General features: G+C 37.7%; 1 protein-coding gene across 1 annotated transcript in view; it reads right to left on the bottom strand.

Annotated features, from left to right (window-relative positions):
- PTPRN2 (protein tyrosine phosphatase receptor type N2) overlaps positions 1–20,946 on the bottom strand; it is a 634,908-nt gene that overhangs the window by 389,358 nt on the left and 224,604 nt on the right. The window contains exons 5-6 of the mRNA XM_064703906.1: positions 17,385–17,547; positions 4,409–4,865 (exon numbers count right to left, since the gene is read on the bottom strand). Of these exons, the coding sequence (XP_064559976.1) occupies positions 4,409–4,865; positions 17,385–17,547 (620 nt within the window). The remainder of the gene's footprint in view (positions 1–4,408; positions 4,866–17,384; positions 17,548–20,946) is intronic.

Consider the following 20,946-nt stretch of genomic DNA (forward strand, 5'->3'; position numbering starts at 1 on the left):
AGCAAATTAATCCAAACTGCAACAAAATTTTAAAATACACTTGATCAACCTGAGTTCAAGACACTTTTCCAAGAAGCACAAGAGCTACCTGGCAGAGGGATGGAGAGGATGTTACACAGAGCAGCAATGCAGAAAACTAACCTGTAGGAAGAAAACAGTACTGTTGCATTACCACAGGAGCCTTGTGTCTGCTTAGGTATCATTTCTGATCTTATATTTTATAGAACTATTGGACAATATCTTGACAGAAAAGCCTAAATTATTGAAGCAGAGCTAATAAAGTCAGCAATGAAAAGACAGAATATATGTCAGATCCTAGTCAAAACTAAAATTTTACAAATAAAACATCATTTGAAGACAAATCTTAAAAGAGAATTGTATTTCAGGACATATATCATTAAAAGAGTTGTATTAATGTAACACAACTAGATTTTTGTTTATTTCATTTGATTCACAGCCTGCTGTCAAGATCAACTACCGAGCTACTCAACAACATGCAGGCAATGTATCCTTGTCATTTTCATTCCATTTTTTCCCAACTAGCTTTTTCTTTTTACCTATATTCTTAGCCCAGTCTTATCTCTCCAGTCCATCTTCAGACTCATCTTTAATATTCACTGTCAACAAAAAAAGCAGTCTTAATCTCAAACAAATGGGAATGGGGGAACTGGGCAAGGAAGAGCATGAATAAAGAATGGCCACAGGCCCTATTCCAGATAATACTGACAGGCTCAGTGCAGGTTCTTCTGGCTCACTAAAACCTCAATATTATGTGGAGGAGCATCCTGCTCCTCCAATACTGGCATTCCTGCCCTGGTCACTGCCACCTGGGCACAGTTCATCAAACAGACTCCTAAACACTGCATTGACACGAGTAAAACTTTGGCATTATATCTACTTTTTCTGAACAGCTGCAATGTGACTTAAAACATCAAGGACCAAAGGCAATAACCAAAGGCAGTAAATATGAGGAACATCGTGTTTTTAGTACCCCAGGAGGGACAGTCACCAAAGTGTCTGAAACAGCCTGGTGGAATGCAGGTCTGCATAAAGAGTCCTGCTAAATTCACATGGCTACTGATATGGTATTAATCCTTGTCCATGGTAAATATGGATATTTACACTTCTTGTTATGGCACTTGGCCATGTTTGCAATAATTTGTAAATTACTGGATAACATTGATAAACAGATAAATATCATTGCATCTGTTTACAAACACCTTTGGGTAATATGATGTATTTATTAAAATCAGAAAATATTGTTGGAGAAAGACCAAAAAGCAGATGGATACTGCAATGGCACAGCACTTAAGCAGCACATGTACTTGAACATGCATTTACCTGAGCACAGCTTTTATAGTCTCCCACTGACTCCCTCCTAACTAGACTCAGCAATGCTCAGTCATGTTTCACAGGGCTTGCAAACTGCAAACCAGATTTCTCCCTTAGCTCCAGCTTTGCAACTGATGAATGCAAACTGCCTTTTATAGTTACCCTGGAACCATAATGGCAGTAAAAGCATACATGTCCTGGAAGATGTAATTTTTAATATAAGCTCCACCAGTAGAATTCCCTAGTAGGTAACAACAGCACCTTATGCAGGGAAAACAGCTTTTTATTGTACAGCATATAAATGATGCCTCATATTCTGCTGGCACAAGAGTCAAAGCCAGCTTGGCTGACAACCTCATGGTATGGGAGCAGTGACTTTGTTAGAAATTCCACAGTGTGGTCTGTCTTCCTCAACCCCATCACCCTACTGACCACATGTTGGCTGCCTCAGCAGCTGAGCACCATATGGAATGGTGATCCCAGCTTTGCCAGAGCGAGGATCTATAAAAAAATATTTTTGTTCCATAAACACGGAAGTTTGCTATTTTTTAAAGACATCTGAATTACTAATTCTGTGACCTTTTCAAAGGAACAGAGAGACGTGTTCTGTAATATTTAACATACAAAAAAATCAGTAGACTAGAACAAACCACACAAAACTGAGCCAAATTCTAAATATGGCTGGTGCAGAGGAGAGATTAACAATTCCAGTATTGCACAGTGACTACAAAGGCAGTGGCCCTGCACATCATGCTACTCCTAGAGGTAACAACTTCCAAATCTGATAGAAAAATAACTCCACATTTCCTTCTTTTGTATTTCTCCCTCAGGGTGCCTTGTTAGAGAATTTACCTGCCACTGTTTTGCAGCAATTCTCAGTACTAATCTGCTCAGTACCTTCTGGATTGTTCTCCCAGTCCACTGCCTTTGTCTAATCCTCTATCAGATGGATCAGAGAACTGAGCACCCCATTCTTCCAGGTTTTTTACAGTTCTGTAGTTCACAGAGTGCAAGAGAAAAACAACCCACAAGCCTACAATAATCCATAAACACAAGAGAGACTGCAGAAAGGTTAAAAGCAGAAAGAGGTTGTGTGGTCAGCCTGGGAAACCTGAATCCAAACCACCTTCATTCCAACGTACAGCATTTTAAGCAATGAATATGCCAGGGTCTGTCCTCACCACCTTCTTGTGAGATTATTAAGTGACTCAAAAATACAAAGGAAACCACATTATTTCCTACTCAAACAATTCATAATGCCTTGTCTATGCAACATTTAAAAGCAAATGCAATGGCAGAAGTTCCTATAAGGCATATTATGTATGAGAAGTCAAAATAGTACAACCCAATGAATTGTGAAACATGTTATTCCCTGTAAGTGTTAAGCATTTTTTTCCCAGTTGGCTCCTACCAGGAAAGGTGAAGTGGAACAGCTGGAGGATAATGAAACCAGCATGTGCCTAGTTTGTTTTGAGTCTAGCAACAAAATTGTCTAACCTGTGCAAGAGACTTACAGTGCCACCTGGATTTGATTTTACATTATAGTTCATTCCTTGAAACCTATTATCTCTGGGCACCATACCAAGAATGCTTTCACTTCTGAGCATCCTTTAGACTGCAAGCATTATCTTTCCTCTGCTGAAACTCTGACATTTATGTGTGTTTGTGTGTGTTCTTGTTTTGGAGGATATTATTAAAAAACAAAAAAAAAGAAATCAAAGAACACTGCACTTTATGGATGATAAAGAAGGATTCAAAGGAACCCTCTCACATATAACCAAAATCCATTGAGGTAGTCCTGACTGCAGTGTAGCAGATACAAGTGCTTGACAATGGCTGGGATCAACTCTTTGATTTTTCAGGCATCCTGAACCACTGGAACAACATCTATAGTTAGATAAGTTTAAAGAAACAACAAAATGAATCAGAATGATAAAGTCTACATGATCCCCAAGATTCATCTTATAAAGCAGTGCTTTGCATGCAGCACAGCATGGGGATGTTACCCTCCATTTTAATGATACAATGTGATACAATCATTGTTAAACAGCATTATCAAAAAAAAAAAAAAAAAAAAAAGATGAAAATCCAGGAAATGGGTTCCTTTTTACAGAATGTCCAGACAAAACTAGATGCAACCCCACCTTCTTGTTCACCTATCCATGGAACTGACAGACTCCTCCCTTCTCCCTCCTCTCTCTCTGGTTCTGCACCAGAATTCATCTCACAGTTAATTTCTGTGCTTAACTTTGAATTTTACCCATGGTCCTTGAATTTCTAGTTAAATAAAGAGACGTGGAACAAAACCAGGCATTTCTGTATCATCTATATATATAGTGTGGGATGAATGCATAAAAACAGATTTGAGAGCAAAGATATACCCATAATTATGCGTTGTTTGTAAAATGCTTTGAAAATATAATAAATTACATAAATGCTATGTCTTACTAAGTGCCATGTATTTCTGCACGCATATGGAAGGTGGGCTGAAGAATGTGGGTAGATATTGCAGGGAAAGAGTAGCTGGAATGGTGAACATTATAACTTTTTTATGGCAGATATAAATATGCCAATACCAGGAGATAGATCAAATGTCTAATTTTATTTTCTTTTTCTCAAAAACATCACAGTAAACATGAGGGAAACTTCAAGTAAGCAAAAAATTGTGGTGGTGTTTGCAGGGGACCCAGGATGAGAGAAGAGATGAGAATCTTGACTCTATGTTTCAGAAGGCTGAATATATATCATAAAATAATAAATATTATTATTTTATGATATATATTATATTAAAAAATTATATATTGAAACTATACTAAAAGAATAGAAGAAAGGATTTCATCAGAAGGCTAGCTAAGGAAAGGAATGGAATGATAATAAAATCTTGTGACTGCTCATTGGTGGCTGTCATTGGTCACCCAGTAAAAACAATTTCACATGCTGGGTAAACAACTCTCCAAACCACATTCCAAAGCAGGAAAACATGGCGAAGCTGAAGCTTCTCAGGAAAAAAGACCCTAATGAAAGGACTTTTTATAAAATATGTCTGTGACAAAAAATAAGTAAATATCAACTTTACCATCCACGATGCTCAGAGGGTCCTTTGGCTCATCCTGGGGAGCAGATTTGTGACTCAGCACCTCAGGGGTCGGCCTCAGCGCTCCAGGCCCAGGCCTCGGCTGGAGCAGCTTCCTCATCTTGAAATCTTCCACTTTCCCTTTGGCCAAAGTTCCATCGAAGGGACTGCCCTGTGTGGAGTACAAGCTCTCAGCATACACCTGAGAGCCTTTAGTCCTGCTGGGAGGGCTGTTCTCGCTGCTGTGTGCAGACAGATTCTGGGTGATGTACGAGTGCAGCGCGGCCATCAGGCTCCTCTGGCCCGCTCGCGGCTCCGGCAGGAGCTGGTCCGGCTGGCGCTGGCGGAGCGTCCTGCCACGGGCACCCTCAGGGAATTCCTGCTGGGATTTGGATCCAGGGGATGGATCTTTGGGGTTCAGCCTCCTGTAGTACCTCGTAGGGTCATTGTAGATGAAGCTCTAGAGAGAGCAGAAGGTGAGAAAAAGGAAAGGGGGCAGAATTGCTTTGTGATTATTGTTGCGCCAGGATCTGAGGTGGAACCCTCAGTGCTTCACCAGCCAGGAGAACAATAACTGGAACTTGTCATGCAAATGCAAACTGCACACCTCAAACTGTTACACGTGCCTCAAAGAGGCACTGCTAATTAATGTGCAAAAATCCAGTTCATCAAATTATTAGAAAGCAAGAGCAAGAGATTAGAGAGAGAATAACATAACTCAGTGTTGACTATGTGCGAACTATTTGTATTCAGACAGACAAAGGAAATTTATTAAATCTGCTTTCTCTTTGGTTTTTACTTAACCTGTGAGAATTACTATTCTTCAGATTACTTACCAAAAACTAGCTTGTCAAATAAAAAATATCATTTTTAAAGGAACATCAAGTAAGTAAAGCCATTTTTTTTGCATATATTAAGTACTTTGTTCTATTTTAAATGAAATATTTTCCACTAAATTAAATCTTTAATAAATATATAATCTGACACTGTGGCAAAACAATGTTTAAATTGTTTTTTAATTAAATTATTATTTTCAGGAAAAACACCACAGCAAATTAAGCAACAATGTTAAAAACATGTCAATCAAGCTCAAACCACATTTTTACTGAAAAAGTGCTGGGGAATAAAAAGTGGAAAGGTGGGTTTGCACTACAGTTTTCTATTTTCAGTTTCTATTCTTATGGAAACACCAGATGGACATTCTTTTTACTATCACTTAATCCTAGGGACATTTTTGCTATGACCACAACCTGAAGGCAGGCTTTTTAATTTTTTAACAAACCAGATCCATTCTCCTAAATAATTTCAAAAATAATTTTTCTTCAGTTCTTGCTAATGCAACTTTGAACTGAGAGGTTTACTTATACCCAGAATAATTCCAGTTAGATTTTTTATGATTAAATGAGGTTACATCCCATCCTGTATGTGTGCTGCAGGATGGGTCCTGTTTCTCAGCTCTGCTTTCTTGGTTAAACTGTCACACAAACTCCATCACAATGTGGCAACCTTAGGACAGGGACTACTTCAGCACTCACTGCTATAAATTATTGTGAATCACTGGTGTCCCTGAGCACTGATGACACAATGATTTAGGACACAGGGAGCTGCAAAATACAGAGAGAGTGAAGACACTATACACTCCAGAGGACAGCAATTAGAAGGATTCAGACAGAAAAATCATTATTTATGTATTTGCTAATGTACTTTGTAACACCAAAATAAGATTGATAAACTCCTCCAGAGATGAAGAATTGCTTTTAGATTTTATCTAGGTCCTAATTTCTGGACAATAATTTTGCTCTCCATCTGAACAATTTTATTTTTTCAGATGACAGCCAGTGGATTTTACAACACATGTTCATACCTATTTCTTTCCAAGAGGGTTTTCTTCCCCTTAAGAAATGATTGAAGAGATTCATTTCATGATTCCATATCAAGATTTAAATAGAATTATGGTATAGGCAATTTTATTACAGAGACAAAAGGCACTTTGGCCACTTTGGCTTGTGACCTACTAAGGCAAGGCTTTGGATTTCTGCAGTTGGTCTTTAACACAGAAATGTGCTTTTTGAAAGCCAAGAAATTGGGCTGCAGTGAAGCAGTGTCAAAAAATACAGAGCTAGAGATCAAGCAGCTTTGTGTATGAAATATTTCAATGTCTCCCGGGAACTGTATCAAACAGCAGCAGTGCAGCTCTGGTTCAGTGCTCCAGCTGCAGGGTAGGCCTTGCTCTGATCAGCTCCAAGGGGGAGCCAGTTGTCAAAATGCAAGCTGAACACTGTTTACATGCTTAATAGCAAAGCCTAAATGTAAAAAACTTCCAGTCAGATGCATTTATCTCCCTATTTGAACGGGTCTTTGCCTGGGGTAATTAACTCTCTAATGATACTGACTCCAGAGTGAGGAAAGCTGCAGAGGATGACACAAAGCAGCCCAGGACACCCCGAGCAGTTCACTGAGAATTCACATAAGCTGCCATCTGCCTTCCCCACTCCTGCTCTCTCTGCCTTGCAGCCTTCCAGAGGACGTCCTGGGCTCAAGGGAAGGAAGAACAGGGAGCCGGGAAAGGGAGAAATGCAACAGGGGGAAAAGGACATTCCCCATTCAGCCATGAAAAGACAAGAAATCGCTCAATCCAGCTTGATAACTGCACCCCAGTTTGGATCTATGTTCCATATCCAGCTCACTATTTTGCCTCTTAAGCTTTACTAGTAAGTGTTAGAGGGGAAGAAACTGCTGGGCACTCCCAAACCATGTGCAAGATTAGGGTTAGGCGATGTGGGCTGGCTTTTAACAAGCTATTTAACAACTCCAAGTACCCTTTAGCATAAACAGATCAGCGATTTACTGTTCTTGCAGACAAGGAGCACATCAACAAAGAAAAGACCACCAACCCACCAAGTGATCATGCACAAATTGGATTTAAGTGTGTGCCCATCCTGGGCTCAGAACTGCACCCTGTCAGGAAGGGGCAGCCTCTCAGCAGCTTGACAGGTCACACTTTGGGCAGTAAGGGATGAAATATTAACAGTTCTAATTAAAGCAGAGCACTGATAGCTCAGCTGCCTTCACTGAGACAGCAGCTCTTCTGATGTAGTTTACTCTGACTTTAATTAAAGGGGTCTCACAGCTGTATGGCAATCTCCCACCTGCAGGAGAAAAAAAATCCCCTTCCTTGCTGTTCCCATCTCAAACAAAACACCAGAAGTACATGTGACATGCAAGATGAAATCCAAGCAAAATCGCAGCACTGATAAATATAATCCTAAACTATGGGTTTGTCTAAGTGGTATGGGAAAAAAAAATAATTTTTACAGAAAAATATAGAAGAAAAATATCAGTAATATGTAATTTAGAATCCAGAGACAATTTACATCTCAAGTTATTAATAACAATTGCAGAGCACTGTGATTATCTAATTTGAAGTGGGTTTTGCAAAACCCACTCCTGAGCATGGACATTGCTAGTTTGATTAATGTAAAAGTTAAATGGCATAGTCCATGGTTAGTGAAAAGAATGTAAATTCCCATATTGGTGTCTTTGGAAAATCTTCTGACATGTGGAGAAGCAGAGGAAAACATAGAGTTGGAATTTTTTGAAAGAAAATACATTTTCTGGACTAATTACACATGACTCATATGAAGTACTGCCAGAAATAGAACAAAAAAACCCCACCCCAAACAAACATTAAGTGAAATGTATAAGAATAAAGAATGCACTAGTTACCATATAGATGGTTTGTACTGAGAAGGGTTGAAATACAAGCCCTGGGTGCTATGAGGAACATTTGGTTTTTTTTAATAAGTAAAATACTGTTCAATTATCTCATGTCATTGATACAAAGCCTTTGAAAAGCATTCTGAATTGATAAACCCTTCAGTTAAAAAAAAAATCTTATTTCTCTATCTGCACAGGATTTCCCTCTCCTTCACCACCTTTCAAGTAAGCTATCTAAATAATTCATTCACACATTACAGAAAATCCACACACACTAATCTTTCTGAAGATGGAATTGTTAGGGCAATGTCTTGTATGGTTTAGGTATTAAGTACCTGACATTTTCTGCGTGAGAATTCACAGAACGGCACACTAAATTACATTTTGCAGAAACACTCTGCAAAAGTCTATGAACATGTTTTATTTAAAAAAATACAAATTAAAAGAGTTGTGCAGGACTAGATACATAAAACATAATGCTCTTCAATTTATCCACTAAAGGGCAGATTGACTTGAATGTTTTGCCCATGTGCAGAAAGAATGGAATCAAATTTATAACAAAATACTTCCTTTCTTGCACATACATTTGCTAAATCTAGAAGGTATATAGAGCTAACAAAAATCCTTTTACAATGCATCACAAAGAAATCTTCTGCCCTCAATTTAATTTATGTTTTTCTGTTTGATGCATTTGAGATATTAACCCATGTTTGCTACCACCTAAATTTGGTTGAAGCATGATTCCACCTACAACTCTTATTTACTTTGCCTATTTGAGATATTGACATTATGATCTCTGAAATTAGAAGATAAAACCACAACAAACACTGGAAGGCCCATATCTATGGTGGGATAAAATACCATTTTCCAAAGACTACCAGAAATGAAATTACCTCAGAGCTTAACTCATCGTGTGGTTTGAGAGAAGTTAGGTTTTTGTACCAGACACAGTCTAGATGCTCTGTGACTCACACAGACTTGCCTCATGCAAACTCACTCACATGGGAGCTACCTGTACTCATGTGAACCCCCAAAATAAACACCAGCACAAGGGCACTGCCTGATTGCTGAATCAAAGGGTAGCCTGGGAATTTGTACTGCTCAATTCACCTTTAAATTGACAGAAATCCACCCAACAATGAAACCTGAGTGCCAAACAGGTGTCATGGAGTGGATGGAGCATGAAAGTCCCTGGGGTAGGGCTGAGCAAGCAGCACAGCTCTGTCCCCAGAGCATCACAGCTAAAGCAGCAAGTACTGTGACAACAAAGCCTTAATTCTTGCAGCTGGTGAGCTGCTGTGCCCACCCAGTGCTGTCCTGTCAGGATATCTCAGCAGCTCCCAGCCAGGCTCAAGCTGAAAGGGAGGAACTCCCTTGACAAGTTCTGCGTGCTGTAGACGTGACCTTACATACTCTGCACCAAATCCAGTGGCAGCTTTATCTGAAAATAATAACTACAGCCAATAAACTGTAATAAATAAATTTTCAATTGTCTGAGTAATAACGAAGCAAAGGCTTTTTCTACCAGCTGCTAATGACTTTTTCACTAACTATATTTTTATACCATGCACAAACCCCAGTAATTTGGAAAACTAATGCAGAATCTGGAACCTGGAAAAAGAGGCCAAACCAGTGATGGGACAGCATCAGGCCATGGCCTTTCCACAGATTCACAGTTTTAAGGCAACAGGAAACACTACAGTCATCTCACTCAACCTACTATTTCATTGATAATTTTCTGTAACTATCTTCAATTTTCTTTCTGAAAAATACAGTAGCTTTGAAACCTTTTAAGAACTACATCAGAGAAGGTGGCAGAGATTGTTAATTAACATCCTGTACTTCAGAGTGTCAAAAACTAGATCAAGCAAAAGGAGACTTCAGAGTCTGCTTTGATGGAAACTATTCATGACTTTATTTCCTAATCCTTCCTGGGAAACCACAGTGCAACAGGACTGTCCAGAATCTGACTCTACAGCATTCAATAATCGCTACTGCTTTAATTTCAGTTGATTTCAGAATTTCAGAGATTTGGCTTCCACTCTTAAACAAAAAAAATTTCAAAAAAGAAAAAAGGAAAAAAAATAAAAGAAAGGACAATACACTGGATTCTTTTATGTATAAGTTACTACTTAAAAAAATCTCTTTTTAGTTTCAGATGTTCCCAGCCATTCTTGCTCTCCTTTTGAATGATCATATCCACTTGCCTACCCTTCAGCTATCTACAACAGAGTCTCCTACAGGGATAATTTTTATCATCATGAAAACTGCCTTCAGTTTTCATGAATAACTGCTGTTTTTTCTCCTTTTTTCTGACACATCTCCATCCTATGGGTCAAAGTGTTTCCTTTGGTGTAGAAGGAGTTCTGAGTGGTCTTTCCTCAACATTCATGATTGGGTCATCATAAACAAAAAATGTCAGTTTTACACATTGAGATGTTTCCACACACAAAGGATAAAACACCTGGGAAAAATGAAGGGTGGATGACCTCCAATAACCTGATTGATGGCAAGGGGCCCCTGCCCTGGCTCCATCCAGGCCATCACAGTGAGCCATCAGCCATCGTGTCCAGGAATGGCACCCACCAGATGATTGATGGAAAAAGATCTCTGGATCACCCTGCAAAATTAAAGGGGTTAACATCTGCAGGAGTGTGGGACTCCTTAAGGGATGCAGGACTCCTTCTGGGTGCCATCTTGTCATTGCCCAGGGCACACTATGGGATGTTTAGGAACAAGGAACAGTCTGGAATGGGAGCATGTAACCAGCTGACCAATACACCTGTCTGACCACGTCTCATGTCTTTCCTGGCTTCTCAACAAACTCCATTTCTAGCAGTTCTCCTGGGTGGGAAGATCTGTTCTGTACCTTGTGTCCTGTGGTGCCTCCTGGCAGTAGCTGCTCCACTTGGCCACTGCCTGGACATGGGGACACAAGACTTAGGGCATCTTTACCTCTGCCAGGCCACTGCACCAGGAGCTCCCTGACACCACCAGCAGGAACCAAAGAGTGACAGTGAAGCCACAGTGGTGGTAGAAATTGTGCAGCCTGGTGATCAGTGCTGACAGATCGACCAGGGTGTATCAGCTTCCCTTGCCTGAGAACATTTTGCTCAAATGCCAATAAGTCTGTTACTCAAGGTTTCAGTGAATGATGTTTAAACACATTTTCTGTAGGCATATGCTGGTATATTGAACTATCTCATTATCTAAAGATGAATTTCATAGAAACATGATGATCTTCATCTGCCAAAAGTTGAGCACATTAACACCAATTCAATATATTTATAACTCCAACACGCGGATCTAGAAAATACTTTTATCCTAAGAAATGCAAGTGAATAGAGATTTACAGGATTGATGTCCACAACATTCTTTACAACCCCATTAAAAGCAACCTTCCATTTGCTGGACAACTTCTTGAGGTCAGCTGAGGTCTTTTCCCACACTAAAAATAAAGAAATTGTTGTTCCACTGTCCTGAAGTGTCTACACCAACACGCTCACACAGAGGTAGATAAAGTAAGGTTAAATTTCCGTGAGCTCTACCCTCCCATTTGATAACTATAATGGCAAAAAAAATAGAATGCACTTTAAATTTGTATCAGTTCCATCATTTTCTATTTACTAATTACAATGTACTGAAGTACAGGGAGTAAATATTTGCAAGACAAACAGGAAACTTGCAGGAAAAATCACAGAAATGAACTCCAAACACATGGTATTTGGAAAAAAAGAGTTGATTTTGAAGGGAAGGGTCTGAAAAAGAACTAAATCTTATTATCCAGTCAGTATTTGAGATTTTAAAAATATCAATCTATGTTTCATCTGGGAATTACTAGAAATTAATTAACTGCCCTTTTAAATAAGACTCCAGACTTGACACAGATCATCTATAATAACATTTCTATGGCACTTGCATCTTCTAATAATTGAAAAAATAATTAATCCTTTCCAGATACCTGTGTGATAAGGGAAATGGTGGTTTCTATGTTAGATGTTGAAACTCTGTCATTATATTCTGCATAAACTGATGGGTTGAGGGTAAAAGTACATGTTGGATCTAAGACTTGAATAGGATACTAGCGCTAGAATGCTCCCTTGCTAAATTATTTATTTAAAAAATAAATCACAAGTCATATTAGATCATCAGACTGTGTATTTATGCCACACACAATATGATTGCAATTTTACTAGGCTTTGTAGCCATGATTCTATTTGAGCTTTAGATGTGTCCTTCCAGAAAAAATTGCAGTCTACACCAGATTCCTGCAGAATGGCCAAGAGGATGGAAATTACAGCATTTCATTTTATATACTTAAATTAAAAGAGGTGAATCACAACTTTAAAACTCTCTTTTCCCCTCCATTGATCATGGAATGAGTTTAGGCTGATGTGCACCAATACAGACATCTTTATATGGTCAAATGATTTCTGCTCCAGTGCTTATGGGGCTTTGTTTGTTGGGTTTTGGGGTTGTTTTGGTTTGGTTTTGGACTTTGTGGGGTTTCTCATTGGTTAGTTTAGGGTTTTTTTGTGTACATGTTTGTTAGCTTTTTTAAGGAGGATTTATTGTTTCTATCTTGCTATAAAGAGCCATGAAGAGGAGAATGATCTGAAAGACGAAATACTTTTCTGGGATCTGAGGCTTAGCTTTTGGTTTATGCTTTACCAAAAAATTATTGCATGACCTCAGAAAATCTGTCTTATCTGTCTGTGAAGCAGGGGCATTAAATCTTCCATACTTTGTAATGGCTGCAGGTAAATGAATACACCAATGCTTGGGAAATGTTCAGATATCATTGCATAAGTATGCCAATAGAGGGGCAATTCTGTAGCTTCAAGGAGACATTCCTTTATCAATTATTCCAGAAATATTTTTATGGAAGTGTTCAAGCACAGCTGAATTACATTTTTATACATAATCTCTTATATATGAAATATTAAATTTTACCTTTATTCAAATAGAGTTTAAATGTATACACTGCAGGAAGTTTTTTTACTTTTTGTCAAAATTCTGATGAACTTCATTCAGTCCTGTATTTAAATCAATCTTAGATAAATAAAGGTGCTGCTTTTTTGAATTAAATTTCACGGTTAAAATGTGCAATGACTAAGTAATTTCTTACAAATTAATCACAGTAATAATTATTTGCAGATAAGCTCAAAGTACATCTTTGAGCACTTCTGCACTCAGATTTTCTAAAATTAATAATAATTCTTTAAAATAATTATCACATGTCTTTGTTTGGTGATCAGTTAGATTCAAACAATTGATTTTTTAGGCTAGCAAATATATGAATTTTTATTTTATATAATTTATATTTTTTTTTATTTGCAGCTTCTCCCCTTTCAGCACAATTTCACTGCTGAGCCACAACTCTCTGGCACTAATCTGTCACTTTACCTGTTTCTTTTCCCCCTCATGATTCTAAAAAGGCCTTTAACTTTATTAGCCCCTTCTTTGATGTAAAGATTATGGGGTTTTTTTTCCCAGAAATCTTTGCTTTAAAATTCATAATTATACCTAAGATGAGGAGATTTCTGTAATCACAATACCTGCACAAGAAGTCTACCATGAAAATGAATGTAATTAAACACAAAGAAACAGTAACAAGAGAAAGTTCATTAAATTCCCTAATGTTTCTGACATGATTTTCTTTCTCCCCCATCCTACCCACAAGGACCTGAATGTCACATTGGTCTGACAAAGCTCTTAGCAGAAGGTAGGACAAAATCTATCTGAAACCCTCAGAGGCCAAATCAGGAGGAAGGAGAAAAAGCAATTCCATGAATCTTCAAGCCTGAAGATTCATGAAATCTTTATGAGATTTCTGCAACAAGAAATACAGTCACAGCATAAGTGTGATGGCAACATCCTAATTCCTGCAGCCTGTCCAGCAGGAAGTACATTTGGGTTAGGTTTCAAATAAATTCTCTTTCTGTGATGAGTAAAAATTTTTCTCAGTCAGACGAAAGCAGCACAATTAAAATCTCTCATAACTATTCAAATACAGGCACACAGACCAGCAGCAAAGGCAGCAAGTTCTCCTTTACAACATCTGAGCTTTAGCAATACCAGCCATGTGCTGTCTTCCAAATCCAACAAAACCCTGAGCCTCAGCTCGTGTAGGAATGCCAACAGTGCAGTGGGTTTGTCAGGGGTTTGGGTGCTTTGATATGAGAGGGTTTTGCTCCAGTGGGGAAGGGCAGGACAATTCACACATGATTTGAAGCCTCTGCATTTCTAGACTCTGTAGCTAAAATAAACCAATTATCATTAAAATATGTGCCTGGCTATTTGTTATTTTCCATACTGCATCCAGGTTTGGTAGAAAGGAATCACAAAGACTGATAACTCAGCATTTGTGAATGGTAAAACTTTCATAAAGCCCTTCCATAAAGTGTGTGTAGGGAAGACTAAAACCAAACAAAATCCCACTAGCTAATGCTTAAGTAACAAATGCCACCAAGTGCCCATTTCCTGAACAACTCTTTTCAGCTGAACTAAAGTGAAATGCTCTTTACAGCTGTAACCCTCAGGAAACAGACACACCAAATTTCAGATTTTCTATTTATTTCCTGGAAGAGTCATTGTCAGCTGGCTAGATTACAGCCTGCAGTAGACACTGCCTGTATACTGAGAAATAATTCTAAGTCAGTGATGAACTTCAAGTGCTTCAAAAATCACCCAAAGCAGCTCTTGTGGTAAATGGTAGACACCATAGGAATTTTGGTCAATCACATGATTTAAGTTTACTGGTGTTATTTCTGTCACTGCTGTATCAAGCCTCAAGCTGACAGTTTGAGCTAGGGAAATAGGAAGAGTTACCTGCTTTAACTTTTGTGATGTTTTATTTTACAGTTTTCTGCATAACTGTGTGAGGTGTCTATTCAGTAATTTTGAAGCTCTGTAGTTTTAGTCTGATAATGCAAGTGGAAGAGAGTAGGGCAACTGAAGACTGATAGTTTGTAAAATATAATCATGTGAATATACAAAATAACACTTTCAAAGTATAAGGAATATTTTAAAACCTCTTTATCTTTTATGTTCCTTTGTTTTACATTTGGCCAGAGACCTCTGATGTCATGGATCCTGAATCCATGCAGGAATTCTGTCAAGAAGCACTAAATTTCTGCAAGACTCAGCTACACTTCACAGCATGCAAGGTATCAAAGCAACCAAGGCAGTGTTACATCTCCTGCTCCCCAAGAGCAGGAATGAAGTGACAGAGGTAAATACATACTTGAAAGAAAATTATTTTTAAGAAGGGCAAAGCCCAAAAGCTGCAGTTCTAGGTAGAGTAAACTACCACTGTCTTGTGCTTATTTTAATTAGAAAAGGACAAGAAAGTTTAAAAGATCAGATCTTACTACAATTATTTTATGTGGGTTTGTAATCTACATATTAAGTACAAAGATAAGGTACCAATATTTTGTGGAAGCTTGCAATTAAAGTGCACTAGGTAGCTATCTCCAATTTCAAGTGGCACAACCATATCAGAGGTATGTCATTCAGTTACTTTTCTGCCTTCTCTTTTCCAATTTTCAAATTTTACGAGTTTTTTTCTGGTTCTTGGAGCAGCAAAAATTCTGTTTTTTTCTCTTGTTTAATTGCTATTTCACTAACGAAACAATGAATCAAGATAAAAATACTATGTCCCTCTTGCTTTTTCAAGAAGAGCAGTTGCATTTTATTTGCTAGGATAGGGAACATCTCCAGGATCAGTTAAAATTCATGGCTGATCACAAGTTTTTAAAATAATTTTCCTTTTTTTCTTCTTTTTTTTTTGACTTTCAATTATAGGTAACACATCTGACTCAGTGTCTGTTGTTTCAAAATGCTCCTTAGTAAATAGAAGTGTACAGTTTGCTCCTCTACGTGCTTCACTTCCAGATTTTCTCCTCTTTATCCCACTCCCCCAGGCTTCAGAGTACCCATCTCCATGGCAACACTCGATAAGGTTGGTGGGTGGTGTTATCACAGCAGGCTTCCCCACAGAAGGTCTCAGCCATATGGATTATTTATGAACTTGCATGACAACACCAGACCCACTGAAATACTTCTTGAGCAAGTTTTTGTTGAAAGCCACTGATTCAAAACAGAGAATCCTCACTGCAGCCAGCACCCATGAGGAGAGAGGGGAGGAAAAGCAGCACCAAGGTGGTCCCTGGTCCCTCCTCAGAGCTGCCTGAAAGCTCCTCTTGCCCCAGATAAGATTTATGTGCCATAAATCACAAGTAGTGTATCTAATAAGTCAGTCAGAATCTGGGAAGTTATGCTTCTGACAAGAATAACAACCATGACTAAATGGTTGCTACAACTGGTGTTGTTGCCAGGAGTTGTTGCAGATTTGGCGCCCTGAGTTATTCTCTGAACTAAACAAAAGCAGTTTGGCTTTGCACTTTGGTTTCTTCACCTGATACTTTTCCTGAAACTTCAGTATATTTTTTGGCAAATTTTGTATTTATACTGAATTCATTGAAATAGCACAGACAATTTCTTGTAAAGGATTTCTGCAACAGCAGCCTAGTTCTTTGAAGTCAATGAGTCCACTCTTTGCTTTTTGAGCAAAAGATAAAGGACCATAAGAGCCTGTTGTATGGAACCCCTTTGTGCAATAATTTTAATAAATTTATCAAGTTGCATCTTAGAGTGAGACAGATTTTCTCTAGGAAGGGGGGGAAATGCTTTATTTCCCATATGTTTGTAGTTTTTGACATAGTCAATACTCAAAATTTAATGGTTGTGATTTATCTTGCCAGCTATCTGTACATCTCTAAAGTATACATGTGAACCTTAACTGGTCACAGTAGGATTTCCTTATGATCAATAAGTAGGAAATGTTGAGGCACAATTTATCAGACCCATTATTAAAATCTGCTCAAAGATTTTATGAATTGCACCCTAAGGAACATAAACACCAGCAAGAACTCACACTAGTTCAGCCAGGTTTTTGGAGCATAGTTCAGATGCAGAGTTTCAGATCTGCCAATCAAAACGTTACCGGCTTTATTCCACTCTTCCTTCTTCATCACATGCAATCCATCCCTAATTAGGGTAAAATGCTCCAGATTTGATGAGCTGAAGCATTTACAATGCTGAAGGTGATTAATTTTGAGAAAACTTAGTGCACTTATGATAATCAGTTGGAGGAGGCAGTAAAAAACAATGTCTGGTCTTCAGACAGAGAGGAAATTTTAAAAAATGAGAACTCAGAGACCAAAATCACAGAATGCAAGAACCACATTACAAATACTACCTTGACAGAAGCTTTGTCACTTGTCTTCCTTGGATACAAATTTTTTGATGCAGACTGGGAGAGAATTCTGAGATATTTAAGGTATTGCTGAAGAGACTTGGCCAAGTTCACATTATTTTCCACATCATAATTTCTTTCATTATCTTCATTCTGTCCCAAGGTCCTGCACAGCAAAAGCAAGGAAAAGAAAGTTACCAGCCTGTCCAATGTACAAAGTGGCCAACTAAAAAGGCACTGCACACCAATGTAGTTCAACACATAACAGGAAAGTCACTCAAAAGCTTAGCAACCAGAAAAGTATAGAAAATTCAATGTTTCAGCAAAAGCAGTCAAAAAATCTTGCACTATTAAGAATTTATTTCATGCATTTTAGTTAATTATTCTAAAGTAAATCAAATAAAATGTCACATCAAGGCAAAGCCATATTCAAAAGCAAAGAAAATGCCTGTAAAAAGAAAATGCACATGATTAGATTGCACCCCAAAGAAATATGAGATGGTTCTAAGATTTAACAAACTTGCTGAATGATGATGAGATTCAATGCCAATTTGGCCCTGCACCAATGTAAAGAATAGAAGAAAAACTACTAGATATGCAGAAATAATGGAGCAAGTAAACTCCAGTGAAAAGCTTGAAAAGGGAATAATGAGATGGAACAAATATCTCTTCTGATCTTCTCATGTGCCTGGGATTCACAGAATAGTGGTGTTTCCTGAGTGGTTTAGATAGATTTTGGTGACATTTGCAAAGAAAAGCTAGAAATGAGATTAAATTATGGCAGTGTGGAGGTGTTTATATGGGATTCAGAGTGCTGTGTGCAATGAATCTGAATTATTACCAGCTGTCCTCATCTATCTCAACAACACATAAATGGTGATGATAATTTAAATGTCAGCATCAGTAACTATTTCATTCCTTGTGCAAGAAAGCAGAGAGAAAGTTCCCAGCCCTCTTCCTTCCCTGTGAGTGAAGCTGCTTGAGGAAAATCACCTTTTGGTGTCACCATTTCCTACTCACATGCCCACACACTTCTCCAGTGAAGAAGAATTCGAGGTGGAAGAGCTTTACAGCTCAGTGAATGAATTTGACTTTCAACATCTCTGTGCCACTGTAAATAAAATTTTATTCTACCAGCCCACATCTTGGCACTAATGCAGAGGCACAGCCTGAGAGAACACCATTATATCATTTTCCAAAGCTGGGGTTTAATTATATTACTTTAATCAAAAATTAACAGACTTCCTTCCATGCTCACAGTTGAACCAAATGTGTGTCCCTACTAATTTAACACTAATAAATGTAATTAATAATCTAATTTACTGTGGTGGCACTGCAACCAACAGTGCTCACAGGTTTGCTCACTTTGAAACACCAGAAAAATCCTCCATTTCTCCCCAGTGTATAACAGCAGGTTCCCATCAGAGACACAAACTCTGGGAAAAAAGAAGGGTTACTGCACAGAGCACTACAGAAAACCTGATATAATTTACCATCAGTCTTGCTTCCTTCTCATTTTGTTTGCATTTTTTCTTATTCCAGAGCTCTAAATTCTGCCTGCTGATGAAGTGTGGACATGCAGGTAACATTATCCACCTTCTGTTGAGCTTAAAGCCAGACCAAAACTATTCTGCAGTTTCAGAAAAACCTGGGCACTGTGCTTTCTGCTTCAGTAGAGATGAACTAATCCAAACACACTCTCTTCATAGGAAGGATCCCAGTCACCAACACTCACCTTTCATTCATTGATTAATTCCAACACCTATCTTCTGCTTTCTTCACTAATTTTAAAAGGAAGGGGAAATGAAAAGAAAAAAACAGACCAAATTCTGCCCCAAGAATTTCCACTGGAGCTGATGGGAACTGAATGGGAACTGAATGCACAGACAAAGGACAGGATTTAAGTTGGCCTTTCAAACCATTATTTACAATATATAGTCACTGTCACTGGTGGTAGAAGCAAAATCTGGGATCTAAGATTTCTCATTTTTCATATGGAGACAATAATTGCACTCATATTTACACTCCACATTTGATGCTATATTTTATGCTATAAACATTTAAACAATTAAAATGTAAAAGACTACAAAGCTTTAAGTTTCATTTGATGACAACTTTATTGAGATACTATGAATACATCTGAAAGATTAAAAAAAATTTTTTTCAGCTCGCCTCTATATCACCTTGTTAACTCAGGAATGAAAATGCATTAACAAACCAATTATTGCTACTAAATTAAAATATTTCTTTTAAATTTGACAAAGTCATGCTGGAAAATGGATGAAAGACAAATATATAAAAGCACTTGGTGAGTAGGAGAAACGACTGTCAGTTGAGTTCTTTTTGTGCACTTATTTGGAAGTATTTTCAATTTTCATTTGCTCTGAAAGATGACTTTGCATACAATGAACTTAAGAGTAAAAAGAAAATACCACATATAATTATTTATATACAGAAATAATTATGTATTTCCTACAAACTAGCATTTTAGAAGCTTTTTTTGTGGAAATATCTAAATCACTGCTCCTCTGCTATTTCTGGAATGTTCCCAATTAATAGAAACCACACATTTTAGAATAAATTCCTCCCTTTTAAATGATGAGAGTATCTTATTACTGCCTTAATGATGGTTTTATTACAGAAATAATACTATACCCCATTTCATACATTGAAGTTTGCTGGAAACGTTTGTGGTTTTGCCTAATTGCACCAATGAACACAACTGACATTTATTCCCTCTGTGCAGAGTGGACTTTTTTCCTTTATCTTGAGCCCTCTTTCAAGAGAGGGTTTTTTGAAATTTAATAAGGACCCAGGAAATACCACGTACACTCCAGTTAGCCAACAAAGAAAGAACTTTCATCTTGAAATCAAACTCCCAGTTTCAGCATTTTTTTTGAGATGAAATCCATGTCTTCTGTTTCATCAGATTTTATATGCACTAATTTAGCCTAAGTCAATTTACCTTTCAAGTGTCTGAGTCTATTTTCTTGCTCTCACCAGCTCTGTGGGGATTAATGACTCATTAGTATGACTTCATATTGTCTTATTACACACGTTACCCTTAATAAAAGGTCTTCCTGACATAATGTTTCTTTGATAATTAGATACCTACTCTAAGTTGCTTTTTAAATTATTTAATTATTATCTGATAAGATTTTAGCAAGCACACTGAGCACACTGAACATATAACACACTTGATCAGAATCTACAAGACACCAGATTTCCTACTGTTCTCTGACCTACAAAACACATTGCAAATGGACAACCAGAAAAATCAATTAGTGCTTTAAACTGTTGGCACATAAGATAATGCTTTCAGAAGCACAGCTTGGTGACTGCAGAAAATCTATCCACAATAGGAACTGCTTTACGTGAACACATTTGAAATTCTGATGTTCTTGAAGTATCAATATACAAAATGTTGCAGTTTTTTTCTAAAACATAGTTATAGCTAAAAATTATATTCAAAGTTAAAAATAATATATAGTTAAAAATTATATCAAAACTTGTTAAAACCAGGAATTCCTAAAAGTGAGCATTTGCTTTCAATCTAAACCTTAAA

This window comes from Zonotrichia leucophrys, chromosome 2 (assembly GCF_028769735.1).
Source record: "Zonotrichia leucophrys gambelii isolate GWCS_2022_RI chromosome 2, RI_Zleu_2.0, whole genome shotgun sequence".
Lineage (NCBI taxonomy): Eukaryota > Metazoa > Chordata > Aves > Passeriformes > Passerellidae > Zonotrichia > Zonotrichia leucophrys.